Here is a 27,131-nt window from a genome sequence, read left to right as displayed (position 1 = left end):
TTCTTTAATTTTTAATAAATAAATAAACTTCTGCAGGGAGACAGAACCTATTATATTGGTCTGCCCCAGGAACTAATGGATCTGGATGGGTTTCAGAAGGTGCTAGGTGTATAACTAAAGGTTTATGTAATCCCATTTTGTACGTGGAATAGGGTATGAGGAGGGCTTTGGACAGAATTGCTACAACTTCTGAGCTGTAGTCTTCATTGCCCAGTTTAATATACAGAGAATTGAAGGATAAAATGGTCCTCTGAGGGGGGAAAGAAAGAACAAATTTGACTGAGTAGGTAAAAGATGTTATTAAAATCTACATCATAGCAATTCAGGCAGCAAAGTGTAAAATCCTTTTCTGCACTAATTGCATCTGCATCTACCATAAATAACAATTCTATTTGAGGTAACTTGCTTTCTTTTGGAGAAGGACGATATAGAGATTGACCTGCAGGGGGATACAATGCCTCACATTTGCTGATTTTCTGGAAGAAAAAGTTCCTTGGATTCATACCCAGTTGGATTTCTGTGTGGCTGTTGGTTTAGCAGATGTGTCTGGAATAGGCTGTTGCCTTTGGAGGGAGTGGTGCACCTTTTTCTTAAGAAGCCAGTACTGGATTCCACCGTATGGGATAATTTTCATCCTGTCTCCATTCTTCCCTTTGGAGAAAGTTGTTGAAAAAGTTATTGTGCCTCATTTCCTGGATGGAATGGATTATTTACACCAAGGGTCTTCAAATTTGGTCCTTTTATGACTTGTGGATTTCAACTCCCAGAATTCCTCAGCCAGTGTGCCTGAGAGTTGAAGTTCAGAATCTAGACCCTTTTCAGACATAGTTCAGCCCGGATAAGGAATGGAAATGACAATGTTTTTTATTATCTCTGGTAGAAGAGGGATGGGAATGTTGCACCAAGCCTTGCTCTACTTGACTTCTTGGTGGACTTCAACATCATCAATCATGGAACCCTTTAGGATGCACTGTGATGTTCTTCCTTCCTCTGCAGCCATTCAAAATTGGTATTGAGAAACAGATCTAACTGTTGGCCTCTGCTTTGTGGAGTTCCACAGGGTTTAGAACTTCCTTTACTTCTGTTTAAAACATCTACATCAGACATGTCAAACTCACAACATCATGTGATGTCACACAGCGTATTGGAGCTTTTCCCCCACAGCTGGCAATGGGATGGGTATGGTTTCCTGGTGACACATCCGGCCCGCGGGCTGGAAGTTTGATACTCCTGATCTACATGAAGCTGCTGAGTGAAATCATCCACCACTATGGGATGAGATATCACCATTATGCTGATAATATTCAGCTGTGTATCTCATGGTATGTTAAGTGATGCTGCTGCAACCTCCCTCTTGCAGTGTTTGGAAGCTGTTAAGGGCTGGTTTCAGAGCAATTAGCTGAAACTGTGTCTGGTAAAACAGAACAGCTCTGGGTTTGGGGCTCTTTGGTGCATCAATTATTGCCATCTTTGGTCTTGGATGGGATTGCACTGTGCCAGCTGGACCCATCTTTTCAATATTAACCTCTCCCTGTCTATTACCATTGACCAGCAATTGTGTCTTCTATTGTCCCACTGATCTTTGCACAAAGTTTTTGATGGTTCTATTGACTCCTGTTATTTCTATGAACTTGTATTTCCAAGTTTCCTTTATGCTCATCTTGTTATCAAGTAGATGCTGTTGGACTGCATCAGCTCCACACCGGTTTCCAATTTGAAAGGTGTTGGTAAGCAGGTAATTGCCTGGTGCTACCACTTTTGTAAAAAGGACACGGTGGCTCAGTGGGTTAGGACGCTGAGCTTGTTGATCAGAAGGTCAGCAGTTTGGCGGGTCAAATCCCAAGTGCCACGTAACAGAGTGAGTGCCTGTTACTCGTCCCAGCTTCTGCCAACCTAGCAGTTCGAAAGCACGTAAAAATGCAAGTAGAAAAATAGGGACCACTATGGTGGGAAGGTAACAGCGTTCCGTGCGCCTTTGGCATCTAGTCATGCCGGCCACATGACCACGGAGACGTCCTCGGACAAGCGCTGGCTCTTCGGCTTTGAAATGGAGATGAGCACCGGCCCCTAGAGTCGGAAACAACTAGCACACATGTGCGGGGGAACCTTTACCTTTACCTTACCTCTTTTGTTGGATTTTTCTTTATGAGGTAGTTTGGCCAGATGTTAAGCAATCTTCAATTTCACCTACTTGCAGTTGTTAAACTCCATGGCAATGAGTGGGTGTAAACCAGTCAGATGTTTCAAACAAAAATCATGCAGTTCATCTTTACCTAGTGTTGACCAGTTCTTTATCTTCCTTGCCATTTTCTCCACAAGTTCTGCTGTTATTACATTCCTTCATTTCAGCTGTGTTTTAAATTGTTATTCTCTTCCTTTATTCAAGCTGTGTTATTGTTCTAGTTGTCTGAGTTTCCCCTAAAGCTGCTCCCAGAGCTGCAGTTTCTTCTTTGTAAGGTGTTGATTGGTTCACTACAGACTCTCCATTAATGTATTGATTGAAATGTTTCTGGTTCAACTGAAATTTGAGATTCTGCTTATGTTTTGAGCTTTGTATCTGCTGATTTTCTTGACTACAGTTGTTAGATGTTGCTTTATTAGTTTCCAGTCCTTCCTTAATCTTCCTTGTTTTTAAGTGATATTTCTTGATCAAATATTCTTTGGTGTTCTTGTTCCTCACTTCTTTTCTTTCTTCTGTTCTAGCTTGCTTGCATCTGATCTTACCTTGCAAATCTTATTTTCCAGCCTTATTTTCCATCTTGGTGGTGCAATGTTTGTCTTTTTTTCTTCTTTGTTAATTGCATCCCAGGTATTTAGTTATAACCACAGCTATGCTCTGGTTTGTTTTTTGTCACTTATATTTGATATTATATTAGTGGCATCTTTTAATGTTTATGGTAACAGCTTGTTTTGAAAAGCTTTAATGTAGGCAATCTGTTTCTGTTGTCTCTGCCCAATATAGGTGCTCATTCTTTATTTCAGATATTTTTTTAGCTAGACAGCTTTGTTCTTTCTAAGGAGAAGGCAGAGCAGACAGTGCCTGGTTTGGGAATGAAAATAATTCAGTATCTACAATAGCTTTCTTTACTGCTGACTCCCTTGGTTGGTCTTCATGGTCTGAGCTACTTTATGCAAGGTTTTGATTTCTTTGCCCTGAGTAGGTCTTTGCAGTACTATCATTTCTGCCTATGTTTTCATACTATAAATAGATGTTAATATTCTAGCCTATATTCTGTTATTTCTGATTCTGGATATTATTCTTTCCAGAACTGTTCCATTCTCTTCAAATATTTTCTTCTCATTGGATTTTATTTGTAGTAAATCATTATTTATTTGTTTCCAATCTTTATATATTTACTATGAGTGAAACAGTGATCTAGTGGTTAAGGCACCAGGCTAGAAAGCAGGAAACTGTGAGTTCAGGTGGGAAACAAACAAACAAGCCTGCAGTTACTGCCTCTGACTGCTCTGCCAACAGCCGAAGTCATATAGCCCACTGTCACCAAATGACCAGAAATTTGAACACCTAATTTGGTCTTTATTGACCAGGTGATGACCACTACAGTAAGAGTTTCTTTAATTTATATCTCACAGTATTGTTTATGGGAGAATCACTCTTCAGCTCATCTATTCCGATGAGACCAATGTGGGTGAACTTTTGGCATAGCTTTCATTTTCCACAGAGCACAGAAACATTTAACAATCATTCCCTAGCATCTAGTAGACAAACTGGGCCTTCTAGGCTTAAACACTCCTTTGTGCAACTGGATTCTTGATTTTCTTACCAACAAGCCCCAATATGTGTGAGTTGGAACAAATACCTCTAATACCATTTCCCTGAGCACAGGTTCTCAGGGCTGCGTCCTAAGTTTGCTGCTGTTCACCCTGTTGTTCCATGACTGTTGTGCTAGGCTTGCCACCAACCATATTGTGAAGTTCGCAGATGATACAACAGTAGTGGGCCTTATTCATGATGACAAGGTGGAAGCTTACTGCAAGGAGGTTGAGGGGTTGGTGAACTGGTGTAAGGAAAACAGCCTAATTTTAAATACTGGAAAAAGCAAAGAGTTCATTGTCAATTTCAGAAAAGGCAGGCACAATTTCAGAAAAGGCAGAAACTTCTCTGTGCATAAATGATTCACCTGTGGAGATGGTTACCAGCATCAACTTCCTGGGTGTGCAGCTAATGAGTAGGCTGGTTTGGTCACTCAACAGTGAGAAACTCATGAAGTGGTCACAGCAGCGCCTGCATTTTCTGTGTCGCATGAGAAAAGCATATCTTCCTTCCCCTGTCCTGACCACTTGCTACAGGTGGTCCTCACTTATCAGTTGGTTACTTAGTGACTGTTCAAAATCCAGAGCTACTTTTGACCTGATTCCTGAGCTTGCTTAATGAGCACATGAAAAAGGTTGTAAAATCAGGTGCAATTGCAAGGTGACCTGCTTAATGACTGCCATAACCCATAGCCATAATTCCAGGCTCAATTACACTTGGAAGTCAAACACTACATGATAGAAATGCAACAAAATCAATATATTTAAGAAATACAATTTTAAAGTCCATCCCAATTCTAGTTAACTCATTACATTTAAGTGACTCCCCCCAACTTATCCTCATAAAATAAAATATTTTTTCTTTTTTGGAATGTCTATCAAGTCTCTTTTCCTCAAGAAATCCTCAGCCTTGTTAATATCCATAAAGAAAAAGTCCCAAACTTGTTCTATTAAAGACTGTAAGTTTACTTAGAGCTCTTCCTCATAGAATAAAATCTTCTATAAATTAGCTATCAAATCTCTTTTCCTCAAAAAATTCTCAACTTTATTAGTATACATGGAAAAAAAACACCAAATATGTTCCCTTGAGAGTTGTAAATTTGCTTGAAGTTCGTTTCAGTTGCACTGAGTTATATTCAAACCATGATTGTAACACAAGTTGTTATCATATTTGTTTTTAAAAGTTACAGTTAAGTTGTTTACATTGTCAAATATTCATGAAATTGCCACAGTGGTTTTATAATTTTATGCTATAGTTGCATCTCTTGCTCTTTTTATGTCATCTATATCATTTATATCTTTGAAACTTAATCAATGTATAAAGTCATTAATTTTCTGTAAGAGATCTTCAAAAGCTTCCTTAACAAGAAGCTCAGGTTTGGCAATCTTCTTAACTCTAGTGGTCCAACAATACATTTTTATTTATTTGTGTATTTATTTTTTTTCTGACCACTTAAAGTTCATAAAAATCTGGACATTTAAGCCACCCTCAACAAAGCAATCCAAGGTTACCAGTTACTTAAAAATAGTAAAATAAACTACACAACTCACCACTGCCAACTTGCCATGGCCAACTCACCACAGCCAACTTGCTGTGGCCAACTTGCCCCAGCCAATTCACTGTGGGACAACTCATCACGGCCATCTTGCCAGGAGACAACTCACCACGGGACAAGAGTTACATTAATATTGAAAAAATAGTGGAATAGAATCATTAAAGAAAGGATGCCAAAGAAGAGACAAAATGAAATCTGAATGAAAAAATTAAAATAACTTTAAAATTATTTTGAATAATTAAATTGAAGTATTGAATTGTCCCATAGTGAGTTGTCCTGTGGTGAGTTGGCCATGTTGAGTTGTCCCATGGCAAGTTGGCCATGGTGGTTGGCGCGGTGAATTGGCCATGGCAAGTTGACCATGGTGAGTTGGCTGCCGTGAATTGTCCCATTCTGCACAGGTTTCTATCCTTATCTTTATCCAGCAGAAATAGGAAGGAAAAATGCTCCACACTTACTTATTTTAGCTTCCCTCCAGCAGCCCTATTTCTTGTTATTTAAACAATAAAGAAATCTGTAAAATGGCATGGAACTTCAATAATGAAAAACAGGCTAAGACTAAAGAGAGCCTCCATTAGCTAATTCAGAAAAATAGTCTCATAAATTGGTTAAGAAATGAAATGTATGACTTATTGTCCAGTTGAAAAATAACTTCCAGAACTAACTAATAACTTCTGCTATTTTTCCAACAATGAAGTGATTGCACCCCTGCCCCCAAGCTGCCGGCTCACTATGAAGCATAGCTCCTAAAGTTACTTGCAGACCATTCCGGTAGAGAGGATCTTGTGGGGTAATTCTAGATTTCCCCCCAACCCAAGAGAGTCATAAAAACTAAGGAAAGCCAACAGTCCAGAGAGAAAAGGCTCTCCAGGTGTGTCTTTCATCAGCCATGTTCATGGGAGACTCCAAGACTTTACAAGTCTGACATATGTAATTGAAAGAAAGCTCTAAATATAGTTTTGTATCTATAAAGTGGGTTTGAAAATGTTTTTTCTGTTTTCTTCTTATATATAATGTTTGAGCAATTCTTAAAGTTTGTAAAATATTATAATGGATGTTTAAAAATGTTTTTCTCCTTAAAGGCTAAAGAATTTGAGACAATATAACGAATTACGTTAATATAAATGATGATAGAAAAAGAAGCATAGATTGTTAAATTGATTGTTTTATCAAAAAAAGAGAACATAATTTTGTTTTCATTTGGACATTGCTTCTGATTTTTGTGCTTGTGATGGAAAGAATGAAACTTTGATTTTGGTTTTGCTGATAAAATAGATTTGTTGTTATAGAAATGATTAGTATATATTACTGTGTAAAACTAAAAAATTGAGGTTGTAGTGTTATTATCTTCTACTGTGCTAAAGAGAGTTGGAAGTCCATGCCTTTTTTTACTTCCTCCCTTTTTATCCCACACTCTTTCCTTTTCTCTTTTCCTTCCTTTTTCTCATTTTTATTTCTTTGTATTTTTTATTCTGGTAAACTAATAAAATTTTTGACTACAAAGAAACACAGTTGCAGTAAATAGTTATCAGCCACTGGCTTAATCCATAAAGCATAACTGCAAGATAAAAACTTGCAGACAAAGATATAAAAGGAAATAAATAAGCCCTAAGATGGATGAGAGAAACAAAAAATGCTGTTGTGAACTGTAAGCTAAAGATATGCATTAGGAATATTAAAAAACAAGTCCTAATAAAAAGTTTTTATTAAGCTAACAAACATATTTTATTAATGGCCTCCAGAAGATGTAGGTGCTCCATCACTAGAGGCTTTTAAGAAGAGTATGGGCAGCCACTTGTCTGGAAAGGTATAGATAGGGTCTTCTCCCTGAGCAGGGATTTGGACTAGAAGAATTCCATGGTCCCTTCCAACTCTGTTATTCTGTTAACTCAAAGTAACACATTTCTGTACTTATTCATATGTTTGTGTGTTGCGCGCACACATTATTATCCATCTTTAATTGCAGTTGTTCTAACACCTAATAAGCTATGGTTAGAAAAAACAAAGGCAGGTTAATTTGTGATTTCCTCTACTCATTTGGAGGCAAATTAAGTGTCAAGAAGTTAATACAGAACATATTTCATTTTATGAGATTCTAATTTAATTTGACACCATACTATTGATACCTTAATATGGGTGGTTTATTTAAGAAAAGAAGTAATTTATCATTTTTTTGCAACCAAATCTTTAGTGATGTGATATGATATGATAGCATAATCATAGCAGTGGCTGCTTGTCTTCAAGTGCACTAAACATCTGACAGCAATTCATCATCATACTAGTATTTTTCAACAGTTTTTAATTCATATGTACATAATTTTACTTCAGAGTAAAATAGAATGAAGAAATTCTATACCCAAGTAATTAAAATATTTTGTAAGAGAATATTTGTATTTCTCATTGAGAAAATACATTAAAATATTTATTATATTTAGCTTTAATTTCATACACACTATATTCTGAATTCCCAAAACTGCTCACCAGTCCAACATAAATTTTATATAGCTATCATTTCATATTTATTTAGAAAAAGGAAGGGAGGGAAGGAGGGAGGGAGAGAGGACCATATCGACCAATACAAAGGAGAAAGTAGTCAAATAACTATTCAGGGCTATTGCTATTTTGACAAATCTGCTCTATCAACCTCATCAGTAGAGGATCACAGCCTAATTGTCAGATTACAAATATCTTTACCCATTTATAATGCCAGCTATTTTCATTTTCATTTTTCTCAGCATAAAAAAATGAGGAAGAATAGAATAGAATAGAATAGAATAGAATAGAATAGAATAGAATAGAATAGAATAGAATAGAATAGAATAGAATAGAATGGAATGGAATGGAATGGAATGGAGTGGAGTGGAGTGGAGTGGAGTGGAGTGGAGTGGAGTGGAGTGGAGTGGAGTGGAGTGGAGTGGAGTGGAGTGGAATAGAATAGAATAGAATAGAATAGAATAGAATAGAATAGAATAGAATAGAATAGAATAGAATAGAATAGAATAGAATAGAATAGAATAGAATAGAATAGAATAGAATAGAATAGAATAGAATAGAATAGAATAGCTGGAAGGGACCTTGGAGGTTTTCTAGTCCAACCTCTTGCCCAGGCAGAAAACCCTATACCATTTCTGACAAGTGGTTGCCAATCTCTTCTTAAAAATTTCCAGTGTTGGAGCATTCACAACTTCTGGAGGCAAGTTGTTCCACTGATGAATTATTCTGTCAGAAAATTTCTTTTTAGTTCTAGGATGCTTCTCTCCTTCATTACTTTCTATCCATTGCTTCTTGTCCTGCCTTCAGAAGCTTTGAAGAACAGCTTGACTCCATCTTCCTTGTGGCAGTCCCTGAGATATTGGAACACTGCTATCATGTCACTCCTAGTCCTTTTCTTCATTAAACTAGACATACCCAATTCCAGCAACCGTTCTTTATATGTCTGGCCTCCAGGCCCCTGATCATCTTTGTTGCTCTTCTCTGCACTCTTTCTTGAGTCTCAACATTTTTTTTACATCATGGTGATCAAAACTGAATGCAGTATTCCAAGTGTGACCTTACCAAGGCATTATAAAGTATTAACAGTTTATGTGATCTTGATTCTATTTCTCTGTTAGTGCAGCTTAGCACTGTGTTGGCTTTTTTTGGCAGCTGCAGCACACTGCTGGCTCATATTTAAGTGATTGTCCACTAGGACTCCAAGATCCCTCTCACAGTTACCACTATTGAGTGAGGTACCACCTATACTATACCTGTGGATTTGGTTTTTCTTGCTTAAATGTAGAACCTTACTTTTTTCACCATTGAATTTCATTTTGTTAGATAGCACCCAATGTTTAACTCTGTCAAGATCCTTCTGTATCTTAAGCCTATCTTCTGGAGTGTTGGCTATTTTTGTCAGCTTGGTGTTGTCTGCCAATTTGATGGGTTCCCCATCTATCCCCTCATCCAAATCATTGATGAAGAAGTTGAAGAGTATTGGACTTAAAACAGAGCCATGGAGTACCCCACTGCATACTTCCCTCCATGTAGATAAAGCTGCCTTGCCCAAAATTGCAACATTATCATAAATTCCTCTGTTCTTTAAGCCCATATCGATTTTTTTAAACTGTTTGTTTTAAACTTGAATTCTGAGAGGCAGTCTATTATTGGCCAGATGTTTGAAAATGTTCCACCTGATGGGCAAATCATAAGTATTTTCTATGAGTTTAGCTACCTGAAGCCATTGACATGCTTGTCCCTTTACATGTAAAGCACTATGACTTTGATTTCAACATCTAATACAAGACAACTGACAATTGTTTTGCAAAAAAGTAGTCTCATTGTATAAATAAAATTGGTATGAAGGAAAGTCTGAACTTTCTGTTGACAATTCAATTTAAAGTAGTTTCATGTTTCAGTCCAGTCTAGAAAAAGGCTTCAACTATTTTCTGAGAAACAAAAACAATCCAGCAAATCACATGCAAACATTCCCGGGTGTATTTGCAGTCATAACATAGTATCATTAGACTGCAATTCTCTTTGATCACAAATCATGTTATTGTGTAGTGGGTTTCAATAGGCAAGAAGCAGACCAGCATAGTTACAACATCATTTATTGATTCAAACTAGAACTGGAAAACTGCAGGCAATTGCCTGTAATTTTACGCCCACCGGGCCTTAACCAATCACAATACTTGAAAAGCCCACCCAAATATGAATGTTAAAGTTTCCCTCCAAAACAGTTGGGGTTAAGAGTCAGGGTCATCTAAAGGTTAGCTTCATTTTAGCTTCACAAGCAGTTGAAGTTAAGTTAATTTCACTTTAGCAGGGATTAACACAACTTTATATATATTCAATACATAACAACCCTTCCCCCTAGGATAGTCATCATCCTCAGTCTGTTCAATATTTATAGTCTTTGAGATAGGCTGGGGGCCCACGGATCCTGGTGGACTGCTGCAATGTTATTGGAGAGTCCTGTTCAAGTGGAGTTTTATCCATCTCCTGTTGAACAGACTCATGATGGCTGTTTAGGACAGCTCTACAGCCCTTCGTACCTCAATTTCCCCAGAGGCGGCCACAGGTGATGTAGGCAAACTCAGGTGAAAACAGTTCTCTTGTGTGTCTGATAAATCCTTGGGATCCTCACCCGGAACTGGTCCGGCCTGCCAACACCGTAATTGATCAATGTGGTGTCTGACGATGCAATCATTTTCCAGAATAACCTTGTATGACAAGGGCCCTGTTATTTTGGTCACCCTAGCTTCCGTGTAAGGTGGTCCACTTCCATATTCCTGGCCCGGACCAATTCACCCAGCTGTAAGTTCCTGGGAGACTTTGGTTGAGCTGTCTCTGCCGCTACTCTGTCTGAGTGAACTTGGTCGAGCTTCATGGTGAGCTGGCAACCCCACCTCAGCTCCTCTAGGCTACAACCTGATGCTGTACTGGGAGTTGTGTGTTGACACAGGAGGAAGTTCTGCAGGCGGTGATTCCAGTTCTCAGTTGTCATCTGCTTGAGCACCTCCTTTGTGGTCCTGACCATTTGTTTGGCCTGACCATTGGTCGCAGGGTGGAATGGAGTGGATGTTACAAATCATGTTGGCATTGAGGAAAGATTGAAACTCTTCTGCCTTGAATTGTGTCCCATTGTCAGACACGATTACATCTGGCAGACCATGTGTGGTGAACAGCTGGCACAACTCTTGTATGACCCTGGTTGTTGTCATCGATGAGACCGGTGCCACTTTCAACCACTTGGAAAAACTGTCTACTACAATTAGAAACACCTGCCCTTGGAAGGCGCCTGCAAGGTCAATGTGAACGCGAGACCATGGGGTGTGCAAGATTTCCCAGTGGTGCACTGGTGCTTGTGGCATCTCCTGTCGGGTTTCTTGGTAGGCCTGGCAACTCCTTACTTGATTCTCAATGTCCTTGTCCAGGTCTGGCCACCACAAGTAACTCTTGGCTAGAGCCTTCATTCAAACAATTCCTGGGTGCCCCTCGTGTAAGGAATCCAGCACCCGGGAGCAAAGACTGGGTGGAATGATGACCCTGCTGCTCCACAGCACACATCCCTTGTGGGCCAACAGTTCATTTTTCCGAGAAGTGCAGCGATGGAACTCAGGGCCTGGCCAGTCTCTGGCCATCCCCTTAACACCCAGTTGTGGATGCGGCTAAGCATTCTGTCCATGGTGGTTTCAGTTGCAACATCCTCTGCATGTAGGGATGCTTCAGGCAGGTCCTGAATCACCAGGATATGACAAGCTGGGGCTGGGGCTGGATCAGTCTGTGGTAGAGGCAGTTGGCTGAAAGCATCGGCATGGCCCATTTCCTTACCCGGCTTGTGGACTAGCCGGTACGACTATGCAGCCATGAAAATGGACCATCGTAGCATTTGTGGCAACAGGATCTGCAGTGTCTGTTTGTCTGCTGTGAAGAAACCAAGTAGAAGTTTGTGGTTTGTAAAGATGGTGAAGGTTCATCCATATAAGAATGCCAGCCACTATGGCGAGAGCTTCCTTGTCTATCTGGGCACAGTTTCTTTCAGGTGATGACAACGTTCTGGAATAGTATGCAATGGGGGCCTCTCTACCATCTGGCATCCTTTGGGTTAGTACTGTCCCAATGCCGTATGGTGAAGCATCACAAGCTAGTGTTACTGGTAGGTTTTCATTGAAATGAGCTAGGATGGAGTCTGAGGATAGAAATGATTTTACCGCCTTCAATGCTTTGTCTTGGGTGCTTGACCAGACCCAGGGCATTTTTTTGTCCAGTAGGTGGTGTAGCGATACTGCCAGGGCAGCCTTATGTGGTAAGAATGAGTGGTAAAAATTGAGCAAGCCCAGGAATGCTTGTAGCTCCCCCTTGGATTTTGGTGTGGGGGCTTTCTGAATTGCCTTTAGCTTTGCTTTAGATGGGTGGATTCTGGCAGCATCGATGTGGAAACCCAAGAATTCTGTGGATTCCACGCTGATCTGGCACTTTTCCTTCTTGAGTTTTTGGCCTGCCTCACGGAAACATTGGAGTACTGCATGGAGTCATTCCGCCAGGACTGCCGCTGATTCCCCCACGATCAGGATGTCATCAAAATGCGGGCAGATGATGGGAATGTTCTTCAGTGTTCATTCCATAATACTTTGGAGCAACCCTGGTACTACGCTTACCCCAAACTGCAAGTGGCACACTCGAATGCACCTCTGTGTGTGATGATTGTTTGTGTTTCTGCAGTAGCTGCTGATAGGCCTGGGCAAGGTCTAACTTAGTGAAGATTCAGCCTTCCTGGAGTGAAGCGAGGATGTGGCTCACTACTAGTACAGGGTAAGCATGCTGCTGTAGTGCCTTGTTTATGGTGCACTTGAAGTCTGCGCAGATACAAATGTCCCCATTAGGCTTAACCGGGGTCACTATTGCAGTCTCCCACTGGCTACAATCCACAGGTTGGAGCACTCCCTGCTGTACCAGCTTGTCTAGTTCTGCACCAATTTTAGGCTTCAATGCAAAGGGAACCCCGCACAGTTTTAATTGGACTGGAGTTACTGTTGGATCGAGGTTCAGTGAAATGGGTGCCCCTTTGTATTGTCCCAGCTCTGTGCTGAATACGTCAGCATATTGTTGGTACACTGCTGCTAGATCAGCTATTTGTGTTTGGTGGATGCCCATCACCCTGATGCCCAGGGCCTCAAACCAGTCCAATCCTATGAGGCTGGTGCGTGGTCCCTCTATGACCACTACACTTAGGGGACCCTCTAACTCTCTGAATTGTACTCTAATGGTAGCTTCCCCCCCTTACAGGAACATGGCAATTCTGGAAGTCCATTAGCACTAAGCTCGATGATTTGAGCGGGACCCGCCATCAGCTATATTTGCAAATGTGGTCGAAAGTCCTGGAGGAGATAATGGACAGGGCCGATCCAATATCTAGCTCCATGGAGCATGGAACCCCTTGCAGTCTTAGTTGGAGTCTTATCTTTTCTTTGATGGAATGTTGGGCCCCTGTCCATTGGATGCTATGCCTTCCCAAGCAATATTCAACTCTGTTCTGTCCTGGAGGCTATTTCTCCTTGTGCTGCTGTGTCGCAGGTTTCGTTTCCCATTGAAGACCTCTGCAAACTCTGCAATGTGCCCTTGCTTTCCACAGGCACGGCATACTGCTGTGCTAAATCCGCACTCTGCTCTTTCATGCTCTCCCCTGCAGCTTGTGCAACTCTGTGGGAAAGTTACTTGCTCTGTAGAGCATCTGGGTGGCTCTCTCCACAAACAATCAATTTATTCACTCTCACTGGCCTCCCCTGAGCCTTCTGCGGTCCCTTGGTGGATCGCTATGGGGCTGGTGTGTATTTTAGGTGGCCAGAGAGTCCTCATTGCCCCTCTGGCAGCCTCATCTGCCATGACTTCCTTCAATGTGTCTTGGAAAGTCAGTTTCTCCATGGAGAATAAGATATTATGCAGGCCGCAAACGAGACTGTCTCTTCCAGATCAGGGAACTTGCATTGGCCTGAAGCTTGGCACAGGGCTGCCACAAATTCTTCTGCAGGTTCCCTGGATCTCTGCTCATGTTGCTCAAATGCATGGCGCCAGGCGATTACTGAGAGTTTAGGCTAAAATATTCCCTTAATTTTTTCTTGAGGTTCATAGGCCACAGTCTCTATACTTGCCAGTGCTATCAGGTTTTCAGCGATATCAAACGTGGCTTGTCCACAGACACATAGTAAGGTTGCCACCTTCAGTCCATCATCTTTGATCTGGTTAGCCCGGATCTACTCGGGAGATGTATGAACTCCACTGTTCCGGATGAGTAATATCGAACTCGTTGAGCCTTCCCAATTTAGCCATTTTGGGGAGGCCCCTGTGGTGCTGGTTAATACCTGTACCGCTGCAGTTGGAGCTGTGCTGCACTTTGGGCTCCTGGGGACAGATCCCTCAGGTATATCTGTGCCTCCAGTGTGTCTTACTGGCAGGCAGGGTGGGGGGCGTGGTCCCACCAGGGCTCTTTACCTGGTCTGACACCCAGTGATTTCAGCGTGCCTCCAGTGTGGCTTACTGGTAGATGGGGGGTGAGAACTAGGCCTGCCGGAGCTCTTTACCCAGCCTATCACCCAGGGATTTCAGTCTCTTAGTTAGCAGCAGCTCTCTCCTCTGCAGCATCCCATCCTCGTTGCCACTATTGTGTAGTGGGTTTCAGTAGGCAAGGAGCCGACCAGCATAGTTACAACATTATTTATTGACTCAAACTAGAACTGGAGAACTGCAGGTAATTGCCTGTAATTTATACTCTGAGTCCACAGGGTCTTAACCACACAATATTTGAAAAGCCAGCCCAAATATGAATGTTCAAAGTTTCCCTCCAAAACAGTTGGAGTTAACAGTCAGGGTCATCTAAAGGTTAGTTTCATTTTAGCTTATAAGCAGTTGGAGTTAAGTTAGTTTCACTTTAGCAGGGATTAGCACAACTTTATATATATTCAATACATAACACATGTTATGCCAAATATAGTTATTTTCTTTTAGCATGAGATATGTTCTTGCCTGCTGTAGTTAGCATTATGTTCAAATCAAACCATTGTGTGCTGATTCCAAGAACTATGGCAAAAATCCTTTTACTTGACATTACATCCAAATGCAGCATTGACAGACCAATGCTATGTATGGTTTATGCAGAAAATAACATCCACTGAGTTCAACAGATTACCTCCAAGTATGTGAATATAGAAGTAGAATCCTATTATAGAATAAGTTTCACTATATTCATCAAGGCTTACTTCTGACGTGTGTATGGTTGGTTAGCTTATACTGTCAAACTCAGAAAACCCCACAGCTATTTATCAAGACAACTGTGCTTTCCCATGATGCTTTTAAAGATAATCTATAGAAATTGGTATCTTTTAAAACAGATAGGGTGACTTTGAAATAAAAAGCAATTCTTTCAGTTAGATTACCTTAAAACATTCAAATGCATTTTATTGCATGACTAGGTGTCAGCCCTATAATAATAGAAAAATACATCATAAATTCAGAAACATTTCTTTTTTTCTTCTTCTCTCTCTCCCTCTCTCTCTCTCTCTCAGAGAGAGAAAAACATGTTTGCTTTTGGCTTTAGTACTCATGGGTGACTGCAACACAGATTGATAGCTAACCTTCAGGCTAATTTCTTCTGCAATTACTGTTTAGCTAATAAAAGACTGATCCAAAATAACTGCTGATAAAATATTGTGTGTGTAACTTGGTTATGTAGTTAGGAGTGTTAATATCAATTAATTCTACTCACACTTGTTTTAAAACAACTTCATTTTCCCGTTACCATATATGTAATTACACAGCTGTAACTAATAGCCATGGAGAAGCAATCTACCATCTAAACAAATGGCATTAGTGTTCAAAGTACTACTTGCGCTTTAGTTCTTTTATTTTCACACAGTGAGTGAGGGATTATTAGAGATGATTAAATGTACATATAATGCTTTTTTAGTAAAAAGCTCAACTTACTCCGTGAATTTGGCTTTTTATAATAGGCTTTTTTCTTCAATTTTACTGTTTCATTGTTCAAGATACTTAACATTAATTTCCCCCCATGTATTTTTGTATTTTATATATTGTAATATAAAGTATTAGGTATTTCATTTACTATGTAGTACTATTAACTAAGTAATTTATTCCTTATTCAGAACATTTTCTGAACATTTTCTACCAACCTTTTCATCATCTTCGTCTCATGTTAGTTGATAGCATATTGCAGACCGATATTTTAATTGAGACTTTATAAAATTACATAATAAGAATATTTTTTTCTAAAAATGGTGGGACCTATTTTATAGCTGTTCATTATAATGTAAAAAGCAGTGACATTTGGGTTCAGTAAACACACAGAATAAATTAGAATGGTGAGAGTAAATATCAGGAAATATAGTACATTTTACAAATTGTATGTAGTTTTAAGAAGAGGTACTTCCTGCTTCATTGCCTCTGTAATGCACACCCCACCTTCCTTTTTCCTCCTTTTTTTGAGCCTGATGAAATATTTTATTTATAACAATTTTAAATATGAATGCTATCATATTTCGCTTCTTTAAAAAGGTAGAAGATCAAGATTTAACTAAAGTTCAGTCACCTTCACCATCATTAACTGTTTTGGCTTGTGTAAAAATGGACATCACTTAATTGTTAGGTGGCTTATTGTAAATCTTGTTTCATCCAGACACAGAGAATGGTTACAGAGAATAAATTGGGGAATGTTTGGGCCGTGATGCATAAAAACAGTACATCTATTGCTCTACATCACAGATGTCAAACTCGCCATGTCACGTGACATGTTCTGACATATCACGACTCTTTTTGCGTTGCTAGCAATGGGGTGGGTGTGGCTTCAGTATGATGAAACCGGCCTATGGGCCGGCAGTTTGACACCCCCCCCGCTCTAAATCAAGGCAGCTATCAGAATGGTATTTAATCTCTACTTCGAGAACTCAAGGGAGGTGGAGTGCATATACAATTCTGAGAGCTTCTAGAAACTCCTTCCTCATTCCTACTGAATTTCAAAATATGAATAGCTCCTACAGCTAATGCACTGTACACACTCATTTAAAGTGTATTGGCTCATAAGTACAATTACCCTTAGAACTTTCCAAATCCATAGAATAGTATATGCATCTGAGGATTTTGGTAAGGATGAAACCAGTCACATGTGGTGACTCCTGGTGGTCAATGTAACTGAAATATTACACAGGATGTGCACTATGTAAAAATGTAAAGAGGGGGGCAAGAGAAGGAAAGTTATTTTAAATGTTTGTCACTGATGTAAAAACTATTTCATGCCAACAAAGATAAGAGAATAAAGATAAGTAGTGCAATGGAAGGCATCGTATTGTCAGTATTAGGGCAATATCTTATGTGCAACAGGCTAATTATCTTAAAATTGGGTCATACGTATGTATACACTACTGTGAGAAATTTTCCATACTTTCATTAATCATGTTAACATGTATTTGGATGTAGTTGTATTATTTCAATTTTATAGTTGCTTTGCACATGTCCCTTTCTGTAAAGATCTATAATTTTAAATATAATGGCTATGAATCCTCTAATACTTAAGAAGAATAAAGGACATATTTTCTGTTTTTTCTTGGCATCAAGAAGTATCCTGGTTGGTACAGGATGTGCTGTTACTATAAGCATAGATTGGTTCATCAGTCTTAAATTCCTCTTTCAACTATTTCTATTACATTTTGGTCTTTCCCTGCTTACTGAGTTAGTCATCTGAAAGTTGTTAAATTCATCTGCTCCCACTGGCCTAAGCCTTCATGCAATTATTGCAAAAGATAGTAGGAAGATGTCACATAGCTGAAACCACTTACACTTGGGAGTCTTGCTTTTAAGGATCCCTTAACCTACCTAATATTGCAGGGTCTGTGGTGGTCTCTGATCTTGGTTGTTTTCTTCAGACATTTTATTACCAACCACAGGTGAAACTCAAAAAATTAGAATATCGTGCAAAAGTTCATTTATTTCAGTAATGCAACTTAAAAGGGGAAACTAATATATGAGATAAGACTCATTACATGCAAAGCAAGATAGTTCAAGCCGTGATTTGTCATAATTGTGATGATTATGGCGTACAGCTCATGAAAACCCCAAATCCACAATCTCAGAAAATTAGAATATTACATGCAATCAATAAAACAAGGAGTGTACATAGAACAATATCAGACCTCTGAAAAGTATAAGCATGCATATGTACTCAGTACATGGTTTGGGCCCCTTTTGCAGCAATTACTGCCTCAATGCGGCGTGGCATGGAAGCTATCAGCCTGTGGCACTGCTGAGGTGTTATGGAAGACCAGGATGCTTCAATAGCAGCCTTCAGCTCTTCTGCATTGTTCAGTCTTATGTCTCTCATCTTTCTCTTGGCAATGCCCCATAGATTCTCTATGGGGTTCAGCTCAGGCGAGTTTGCTGGCCAATCAAGCACAGTAATCCCACGGTCATTGAACCAGGTTTTGGTGCTTTTGGCAGTGTGGCCAGGTGCCAAGTCCTGCTGGAAAATGAAGTGAGAATCCCCATAAAGCTCATCTGCGGAAGGAAGCATGAAGTGCTCCAAAATCTCCTGGTAGACGGCTGCGTTGACCCTGGACTTAATGAAGCACAGTGGACCAACACCAGCAGATGACATGGCTCCCCAAATCAACACAGACTGTGGAAACTTCACACTGGACTTCAAGCATCTTGCAGTGTGTGCCTCTCCATTCTTCCTCCAGACTCTGGGTCCTTGGTTTCCAAATGAGATGCAAAAGTTGCTCTCATCAGAAAAGAGGACTTTGGACCACTGAGCAAGAAACCAGGTCTGTTTTTCTTTAGCTCAGGTAAGACGCTTCTGACGTTGTTTGTTGTTCAGGAGCAGCTTGACAATAGGAATACGACATTTGAAGCCCATGTCCAGGATCCGTCTGTGTGTGGTGGCTCTTGATGCACTGACTCCAGCCTTAGTCCACTCCTTGTGAAAGTCCCCAACAGTTTTGAATGGCCTTTTCCTGACAATCCTCTCCAGGCTGCGGTCATCCCTGCTGCTTGTGCACCTTTTTCTTCCACACTTTTCCCTTCCACATAACTTTCTATTAATGTGCTTTGATACAGCACTTGGGGAACATCCAACTTCTTTTTCAATTATCTTTTGAGGCTTTCCCTCCTTATGGAAGGTGTCAGTGATGGTTTTCTGCACAACTGTCAGGTCAGCAGTCTTCCCCATGATTGTGATTCCTACTGAACCAGACTGAGAGACCATTTAAAGGCTCAGGAACCCTTTGCAGGTGTTATGGCTTAATTAGCTGATTAGAGTGGGACACTTTGAGCCTAGAATATTGCACCTTTTCACAATATTCTCATTTACTGAGATTGTGGATTTGGGGTTTTTCATGAGCTGTAAGCCACAATCATCACAATTATGACACATCACAGCTTGAACTATCTTGCTTTGCATGTAATGAGTCTATCTCATATATTAGTTTCCCCTTTTAAGTTGCATTACTGAAATAAATGAACTTTTGCACAATATTCTAATTTTTTGAGTTTCACCTGTAGGTAACATCATCAGTGCTAGTAGGAAGTGGAGTTTACTGTCATTTTATATGCTATTGATTTGCCCTCTCAGTATTGGTGGAGTGATCTTGGTGGTTCCTTGATTGGGATGTTGTTTACTGTTAGCTGGTTTGTCTGGTTGGTAGTTCCTCGATTGGGGTATTGTTTGCTTCTTGATTGTTGATCTAATTTTAATCTTGGTATTAATCTTTGCTCATCTGGATATTGACTGATGGTGAGGAGGTATTGTGGTCTTTTTGTTTGAAACCCCACTTCCTATTAGCACTGATGATGTTGCCTAGTTTGGTAATGAAACATTTCCAAAAAAGCAACTAAGCTCAGAGAGCACCAACGACCTCCCAGTTCAACTTTGAGGTCTTCTACTGTATTGGTTATCTGATATTGTTTTGTCTTTTCCTATCACATCCCTTCTTTGAGCCTTAGATTAACACTGAATCCTGTCCATATATGGTGTTTCATTTATTTATTGTGAAAACCTTTAGTTCACTACACTTGTAAAATGTTCAGCAACCTATGTAGTATATATAAAACAAGAATTAAGATATGATTAGGTTAAAAATAAGAAAAGAAAAACACTAAAAATATTACAGGAATAAAGAGAAAAAAACCATAAAAAACAAGGTAAAATTAAATATAAATGTAAGAAATAATTAAATGTTAATATTTGCAAAAAAAAAAAGCTAACAAGTGGAAAGTGGTCTTATTTTGTGTCTGAAAGCTGTCCCAAGCATCAGTGCTGCCAGAGGAAAAAATGACCTTCTAGCTTTAGCCTCCTGAGCTACTTAAAAATGTGATATTATAACCACTTTTTTTGTTTTGATGATGTTCTAATAGTTTAAGCTGATGCTGGTTGGAATAGACAGTCCTCTCTGGACCAGCTTTCACTTGTTGTTTCAGAAAAAGCATGAATCCAAATCACAGGGCCAATTTTTATAGGTAGTGTTTGCCTGTTGAAAAGTTACTAGTGGCAACAGAAAGCCAAGAAATTTTGTCTTACTTGGGTTCAGCTTCCACCTAGTTCTGTCATCCATATCATCAAAAAAAAGTCAAGAAAATTCTTTTATTATTATGCCTGTGTTTGCTAGCAGATACATTTCCACAGACTATCAGAAGAAGCAAATATGATCTTCATTTTTTAAATATTCATACTTACACATGTAATGGAGGAATGGGAGATGGGTCGTAATGATAACGTCCCTCATGATGTCTTGTCTCAATTGGTACTGGAGGGTGAAAAGCTGGGAAAAGATGAGGTGGATCTGAAAGAAAGAATTTACAGATCTCATTATTAGAGTAGATTAAATTAGATAATCTTTATTGTTATTTTTTTTTACTGTGGGCACAATGGCACACATTAAAAATGAAATTTAGCTGCTTTTTCTCAGAGAGTACACATACATAACTTACATTTAAACATTCTACATACAACATATGTACAGACGTACACCCTTACGCATAAGTAATATATAAATATTAATCACTGTCCATCTTGAATACTTAACAGAAGGAGGAAGCTTTAGAGTTCACAAGGTTAATACTGTAGGGCACAAAACTGTGACTGAATCTGGATGTTCTGCTACGTATACCACGAAGCCTCCTCCCAGAAGGTAGCAAGGAAAACAGGTCATGAAGAGAATGTGTAGTGTCCCAGACAATCTTATGGACCCTGCTCAAGCAACGCTTCTGTGCTTTGTCCTGGATGGAGGGGAGGGAACTGCCAATGATCTTTTCGGCCATCCTTACCACTCTCTGCACCACCTTCCTGTCTGAAGCAGTGATGCTTCTAAACCAGACTGTGGTGCTGTATGACAGGATGCTCTCGATCATCCCTCTATAGAAAGTGGTTAAGGACAGGGGAAAGAAGATGAGCTTTTTTCATGTGATGCAGAAAATGTAGGTGCTGCTGTGCCCGTTTCACCAATGTCTCACTGTTGAGCGACCAAGCCAGCCTACTTGTTAACTGCACACCCAGGAATTTGATGCTGGTAACCATCTCTAAATTTTAATAGTAGGATATTAAAAAATGAGCAATCATTTATTAAATATTGCATTCTTTTAATGCACCATGTATTTAATTCAATATATGTTGCATTAAAAAGCAAGCTTTCCAAATACTGAATTTTGTATTTACAAGTAGTCCTTGGTCAGTAGCCATTTGTTCAGCAAACATGACTTTGTTAAAAGAGGAGACTTATAACTGATACTCCAAGTTGCAGCTGTAACAGCATCCTCACAATCACAAATCAAGAATTTGCCAACGAGTTTACAGACCCAGATTGTTGGGGCCAATGTGTTAACTCTGTAAATCACTTAGAAAGGGCTGTAAAACACTGTGAACTGGTTTATAGGTCTAAGTGCTATTGCTATTAAGAGTCACAATATTCTGTGATCACATGATCACCATTCATAAACTTCACTGGCAGAAGAACATAAATGATGATCACATAACCTTGGACTTATGAACTGTACAGAATATGTTTAATGACTGCAACTGAAACTGCTGCAAGTGCCACTGTAAATTGGCAGTTATGTGACATCACACTTCATGGCCTTATGATACTTAGTGATAGAGTTGCCAGTCCTAATTACTGTCATTAAGCAAGAATTATAAAACTAATGCCATTGAACTTATTTGTGTATTTCTTTACTTTTTTATCATTTTGTATCACTCCAATTTTTGATAATTGTATGGAGACAGATACTATTCGGGGACATAAATTCTATCCCAGAACACTGGAGATCACATTTAGTAATCATAATTATTTTTGAGATTTCAACATTATTGCTTGGGTTCTGACAAGCTTAATTTAGGATGTTCAGAAAAGACTATTTTTCATGAAGCTCAGTCATGTTTACTTTGATTTATTAGCTTCCTGTGATCATAGTAAAATAGATATCATGTAATATCTAATTTTTATTTGGCCAAGAGGCCAGGGACTGAACGTAGCATCTTTACAAAGAATATTCTTTACTATTGAATACTGACTCCTCACATCTCATTTCATATACTTTTTACAGTCTTGCAGAATTGTAGGAGACATTCAGTTCTGCCAAGACTGTAGAAGTATATGAAAAAGATAGCAGTTTATCTGAGTTCAGTACAAATTTCATTTATATGAACCCAAGTCAAATACTTAAGAAACAGATTATGACTCTTTCATTTTGCCATGGCAAATGTGAACATTCTTATCTAATGTTCTCTTTGTACTACTTTAAAGAAAAAGCTATTTAATTGTCACAGACGTGTAGTGTCACATCATATGGATCAACTAGTATTTTATAAGCACATCTCAAGAAATTAAAATTAGATTTCAAAGAGTTAGGAAAAAGCAATGAAATATTAGTAAAATGTAATATTGTAATGTAGAGTACTTAGAAAAGCAAAATTAAAGAGTAACACTGAAGAAAAGAAGTCTAAAAGAATATAAATTGCCAGTTAAGGAATTGTACAAGAATATGTTTATATTTGTTACTTAAAAAATTGAAACCAAGTACCATGAAAAATAAAATATATATTATATGCAGGATAAAAATCAGACCTGTATGAAAAAAGACAGGAAACTTTTTGTTAGGCATATGATGATAGCCTACAATGTTGGGTTGAAAATATATTAAACTATGATGCTGTGACTTTAAGATGTTAATTGGCCAATGGGTGTGTAAGTGTTCTCATGGCTATAAGAGGGAACTAGGAATGTAGCTTCTCTCTCTCTGAATTCATTGCTCTCTCTACTATTACTGTTTTGCTGTACTGTTGGTTTACTACTGTGATAAACCTGAACTGTGTATTGACCTCTGGACTGGTAAGAAGACTTTGTATTTGTAATACTCCTTGGACTGTTACTATTGTGTATGACCTGGACTGTCTATTTTTGACCGTGCATTTTTGTTCTTTACACCACCTCAAAAGTAAAGTATTTTTTGCTTTCACAACTCAGTGTACTCTTGTGGTTACTGTGTGACTCTTACTGCTCTCAGTACCCTTCCTTGTCTGTGCAACTCCTTGGTAGCACAAGGAGACCTCTGCACAACAATTCCTAACACTTTTAAACCATAAATGGTGATAAAGTAAATTATGTCTGGTATAGTGGCCTAGTGGCCCCACCTTCCACCTGGAAGGTTGAGAATTTAATCCTAGGCAGCAGCAGAAGTTTGTTTCCTAGAGTGCAAAAAAAAAAACCTGCTGCAATATTGGTGTGGTGTCTGGAAGGGCATCTGGCCAGTAAATACTTCATCCAGTCACTCTGATTCTGCCCCAAATTAAGGGATTACAGGGTCATAAAAAGGGAGGAGTGATAAACTAAGTTGGAGGATTTTTTATTTCAAAAACCATATCCATGAATTTATTTCATTAAGAACCTAGTAAAAGGTATGAATCAAACTTGTTAAATCTAATTCACAGAATATTTATTGAGAGTGAGCAAGCAAAATAATTCAGTAACTTATATAAAATCATATCACCCAATTTCAAGCTAAGATGATGCTGTAATCAAATATATATTAATATTTTCTAGCAATACCTAAAGTATTTTCATACTTATAATTTATGTACTTTTAATTATTACTATAAGAACCATATAAGTCTGACAGCTGCGGATAGGAAGGCATTACAGAGGGTGGTGAGCACAGCACAAGACATTGTGGGCTGTCCCCTGACACCACTGGATGACATCGTCAGGGCTTACTGCCTTGGAAGAGTGAGGAAAATTCTCAGGGATGACTCACACCCTGGACGGTATCTCTTTACTCTCCTACCATTGGGTAGGAAATATAGGAGTATAGCCAGCCACACCAACAGGCTGAAAAACAGCCTTTATCCATAGGCTGTTAGGCTTTTGAATGGGAAATAATTTTTATAAACTTTATGCATAATTGACTTGCGAGGCCGGTGTGTTGTGCAATTAGTTCACATGGTGTAATAAGATGGAGGGTTTGTGTCACTGTAAGCTGGGGGGTGGGGGCACAAGGGGAGGCTCAGCCAATCTCAATGTATACATGATTGTACTTTGAAAATAAAGGTTCATTCATTCCTTCATTCATACACATACTATTATAGTAAGACTTTTTTGCCATTTGTCTAGATAGCACATTTCCTTCCACTAAAGCAGTGTTTCCCAACCTTGACAACTTTAAGATGGGTGGACTTCAACTCCCAGAATTCCCCAGCAAGCCATGCTGGCTGAGGAATTCTGGGAATTGAAGTCCACCCATCTTAAAGTCGCGAAAGTTGGGAAACAGAAAGAGACAATTTTTAGATTTTCAGCAGTACAAAGAAAGATTTGATTTTCATTGTTCTTTTAATGCTACAAAGATTAGAGGTTTCTGTGGGAAGCTTGTTGGAATTCTCTCTCTCTCTCTGTATGTGTTGTATGTGTATGCATGCGCACACGCACACACACACTCACACACACACACATATGATGTCAAGTTTCCGACGTATGGGCTTTTTAAGTGACTCTGAGGCATTGTTTACCTTAAAAGTCCTTTATTAGCCTAATACACCGGCAAATGCTTGCTCGAAGGAAGCTGGAATCTGAAATCTCTGCCCCTTGTGCAATATATTAAAACACAATTCTCCACCTTTCTAATTTTGTCATTAATCATATTCTCCAATTAATTTAAAGAATCAGTTTCCCTTCCGTTAGAAAACCTGCCAAGGCCTAGAAATCTAATTAAAAAGTATTGAGTTTGCCTAAATTAAGGTAATGAGAGAGCATAACATTCAACTTTTGTTCCAGTTTCTTCTTTTCATACAGCTGATAAACTTTGACCATTCCTTGGGAAACCTCTTAGATCAGGACTGTCAAACTACCGGCCCATGGACTGGTTGCATCATATGGAAGCTGTGCCACCCCAGCTCTGGCAACGAAAAAAAAGTCATGATACATTGTGACACGTCATGTGAAAAAGGTCCTCAACATAGCAAAATATATTGCTTAGGATACAGGTCTACAACCCGCGGCTCCGGAGCCCCATGCGGCTCTTTCAGCCGTCTCCTGTGGCTCCCAGTCCTCTGCCATGTGCAGTCCAAAAAAAAAGTGGGACTAAAAAAGTTCAACCAATCAATTCAAATATGCAGGGTAGGTGCATATCTCGCCTTGGCTCCACTCTTCAGTCAAACCCTGTTCTGCGCATGCGCGCATGTATGCGCATGTGCACACATTTTTTGCAGCTCCCAGTTTTTCCTTTTGTGAGGGAACCGGTTCCGAGTGGCTCTTTCACTGGTTCAGGTTGCTGACCCCTGGCTTAGGACAACAAACAAACACTTTCAATATGTTTCCCAGTATCTTTACTGAAATAATCAAATGGCATTTAGAAATATTTTTAATAGTATGCACACTGAAAAATGTTTTACTGTTTCAAATTTCTGCTGAAAGATGCAGATTAATTATTTTTCCTCATGTTTACTATTGTATCTGCTTGGATTAAGACTGTTCAATTTCATTGTGTTTGGGTTTTTTCATTACCTGTTTCCTTATAACTTTGGGAAGAGTGGAAAGATTAGTAATTATAGATTTTTAAACATCTATGCTGTCTTCTTTTTTCCTATCTTCTCTTTCCCTCTTTCTTCCCTTTTCCCTTGCTTTTTCTTTCTCACCCTTAAATCTGCCTTCATTTAAGATTAATGTATCTTAATACATTAAGATCAGAGTTTTTTTTTCCTTTTTACTTTCCCATTTCATTTTAATGCAGGTGATGAAATTCCTGGGTCCTGTAAGATCCCTTTGCTTAATTGATCAAGAGTACCCATCCTACTAAGCTTACTGGATTTAGCAAATTTCATACTTCTAGAATAGAATTTGTATTATACCATAGCAGTCAAAGGTAATGGGAAGAGAAAGTGAAATGTAGACAAGTATATGCTTTTAGATTCAGATAAATTAGTAACATAACATGCATCATCTATTAAGGACATAAAGGGAGAAATTTATACAGATTCCAGATCTATTAGCCATCTTTTAAAAGTTACTCTAATATACTATACATAAACTCTACAGTAATTCTTCAGCAATAAAATTAGATTCTGGTTTTAAAAATATGTTAAAAACCTCTCTCCACAGAACCGGTCTCTGGTGCCCAAAAGGTTGGGGGCCTATTATATGTAAATGATACTTATACTTTACAGCTCACACATTTCTTTTCCTGTTGTAATTCCATTTATGAATCTGGTACATGATCTGATTACAGATGAAGTAAATGGGACCTGATGGCACTAGGTTGTAAAAATTATACAAATTGATTTTAAATTCTGTCCTGTTTCTATATTTTTCTGAATGAAAACCAATATGCTAATAAGCTAATATTGTAAGACATGATTTTCAAATTCCAAAAGTGTACGGTGCTCCTGGTATATAAAATGCAAGTCAATAGGAACATATTTCTTTCACATATTATCAAGGTTCTCAGTTTTTAAGTATAAAAATGGTTTAAATATGGCATTTGTTTCCTAGAATTATATGAGAAATAAGTATTTTACATTTCTATTCTCACCCTACATAGTTCAAAGTGCCATGGGGGGAGGGGAATAGATGAAACTGAAGCTTTCATTTTGAATTTGTTCAAATAACTTTCCCAATAAGATATGAAAAATGTAGTAGCCCACAAACAGTAATTTGGCTTTAAAAATGACGGTTACAAATTATTCCACTTAAACTGCATAGGAAAGGAAAGGAAAAAGGAAAGGGAAGGAAAAGGGGAAAAAAATACGTAAGGAAATACAGATCCCAACAATATATTATA

At 38.8% G+C, this 27,131-nt stretch overlaps 1 protein-coding gene across 1 annotated transcript in view; it reads right to left on the bottom strand.

Moving 5' to 3' along the window:
* The window catches only part of GLI3 (GLI family zinc finger 3), a gene marked incomplete at its 5' end in the record, with an annotated part of 320,743 nt that overhangs the window by 148,676 nt on the left and 144,936 nt on the right, over window positions 1-27,131 (bottom strand). Inside the window, one exon of the mRNA XM_083378272.1 lies at window positions 20,545-20,650. Coding sequence (XP_083234398.1) covers window positions 20,545-20,650 — 106 coding nt within the window. The remainder of the gene's footprint in view (window positions 1-20,544; window positions 20,651-27,131) is intronic.

This window comes from Vipera ursinii (genome assembly GCF_947247035.1).
Source record: "Vipera ursinii genome assembly, chromosome: Z".
Classification (NCBI taxonomy): Eukaryota; Metazoa; Chordata; class Lepidosauria; order Squamata; family Viperidae; genus Vipera; species Vipera ursinii.
Note: the sequence above shows the minus strand (reverse complement) of the source record. Positions and strands in the feature narration are given on the sequence as shown.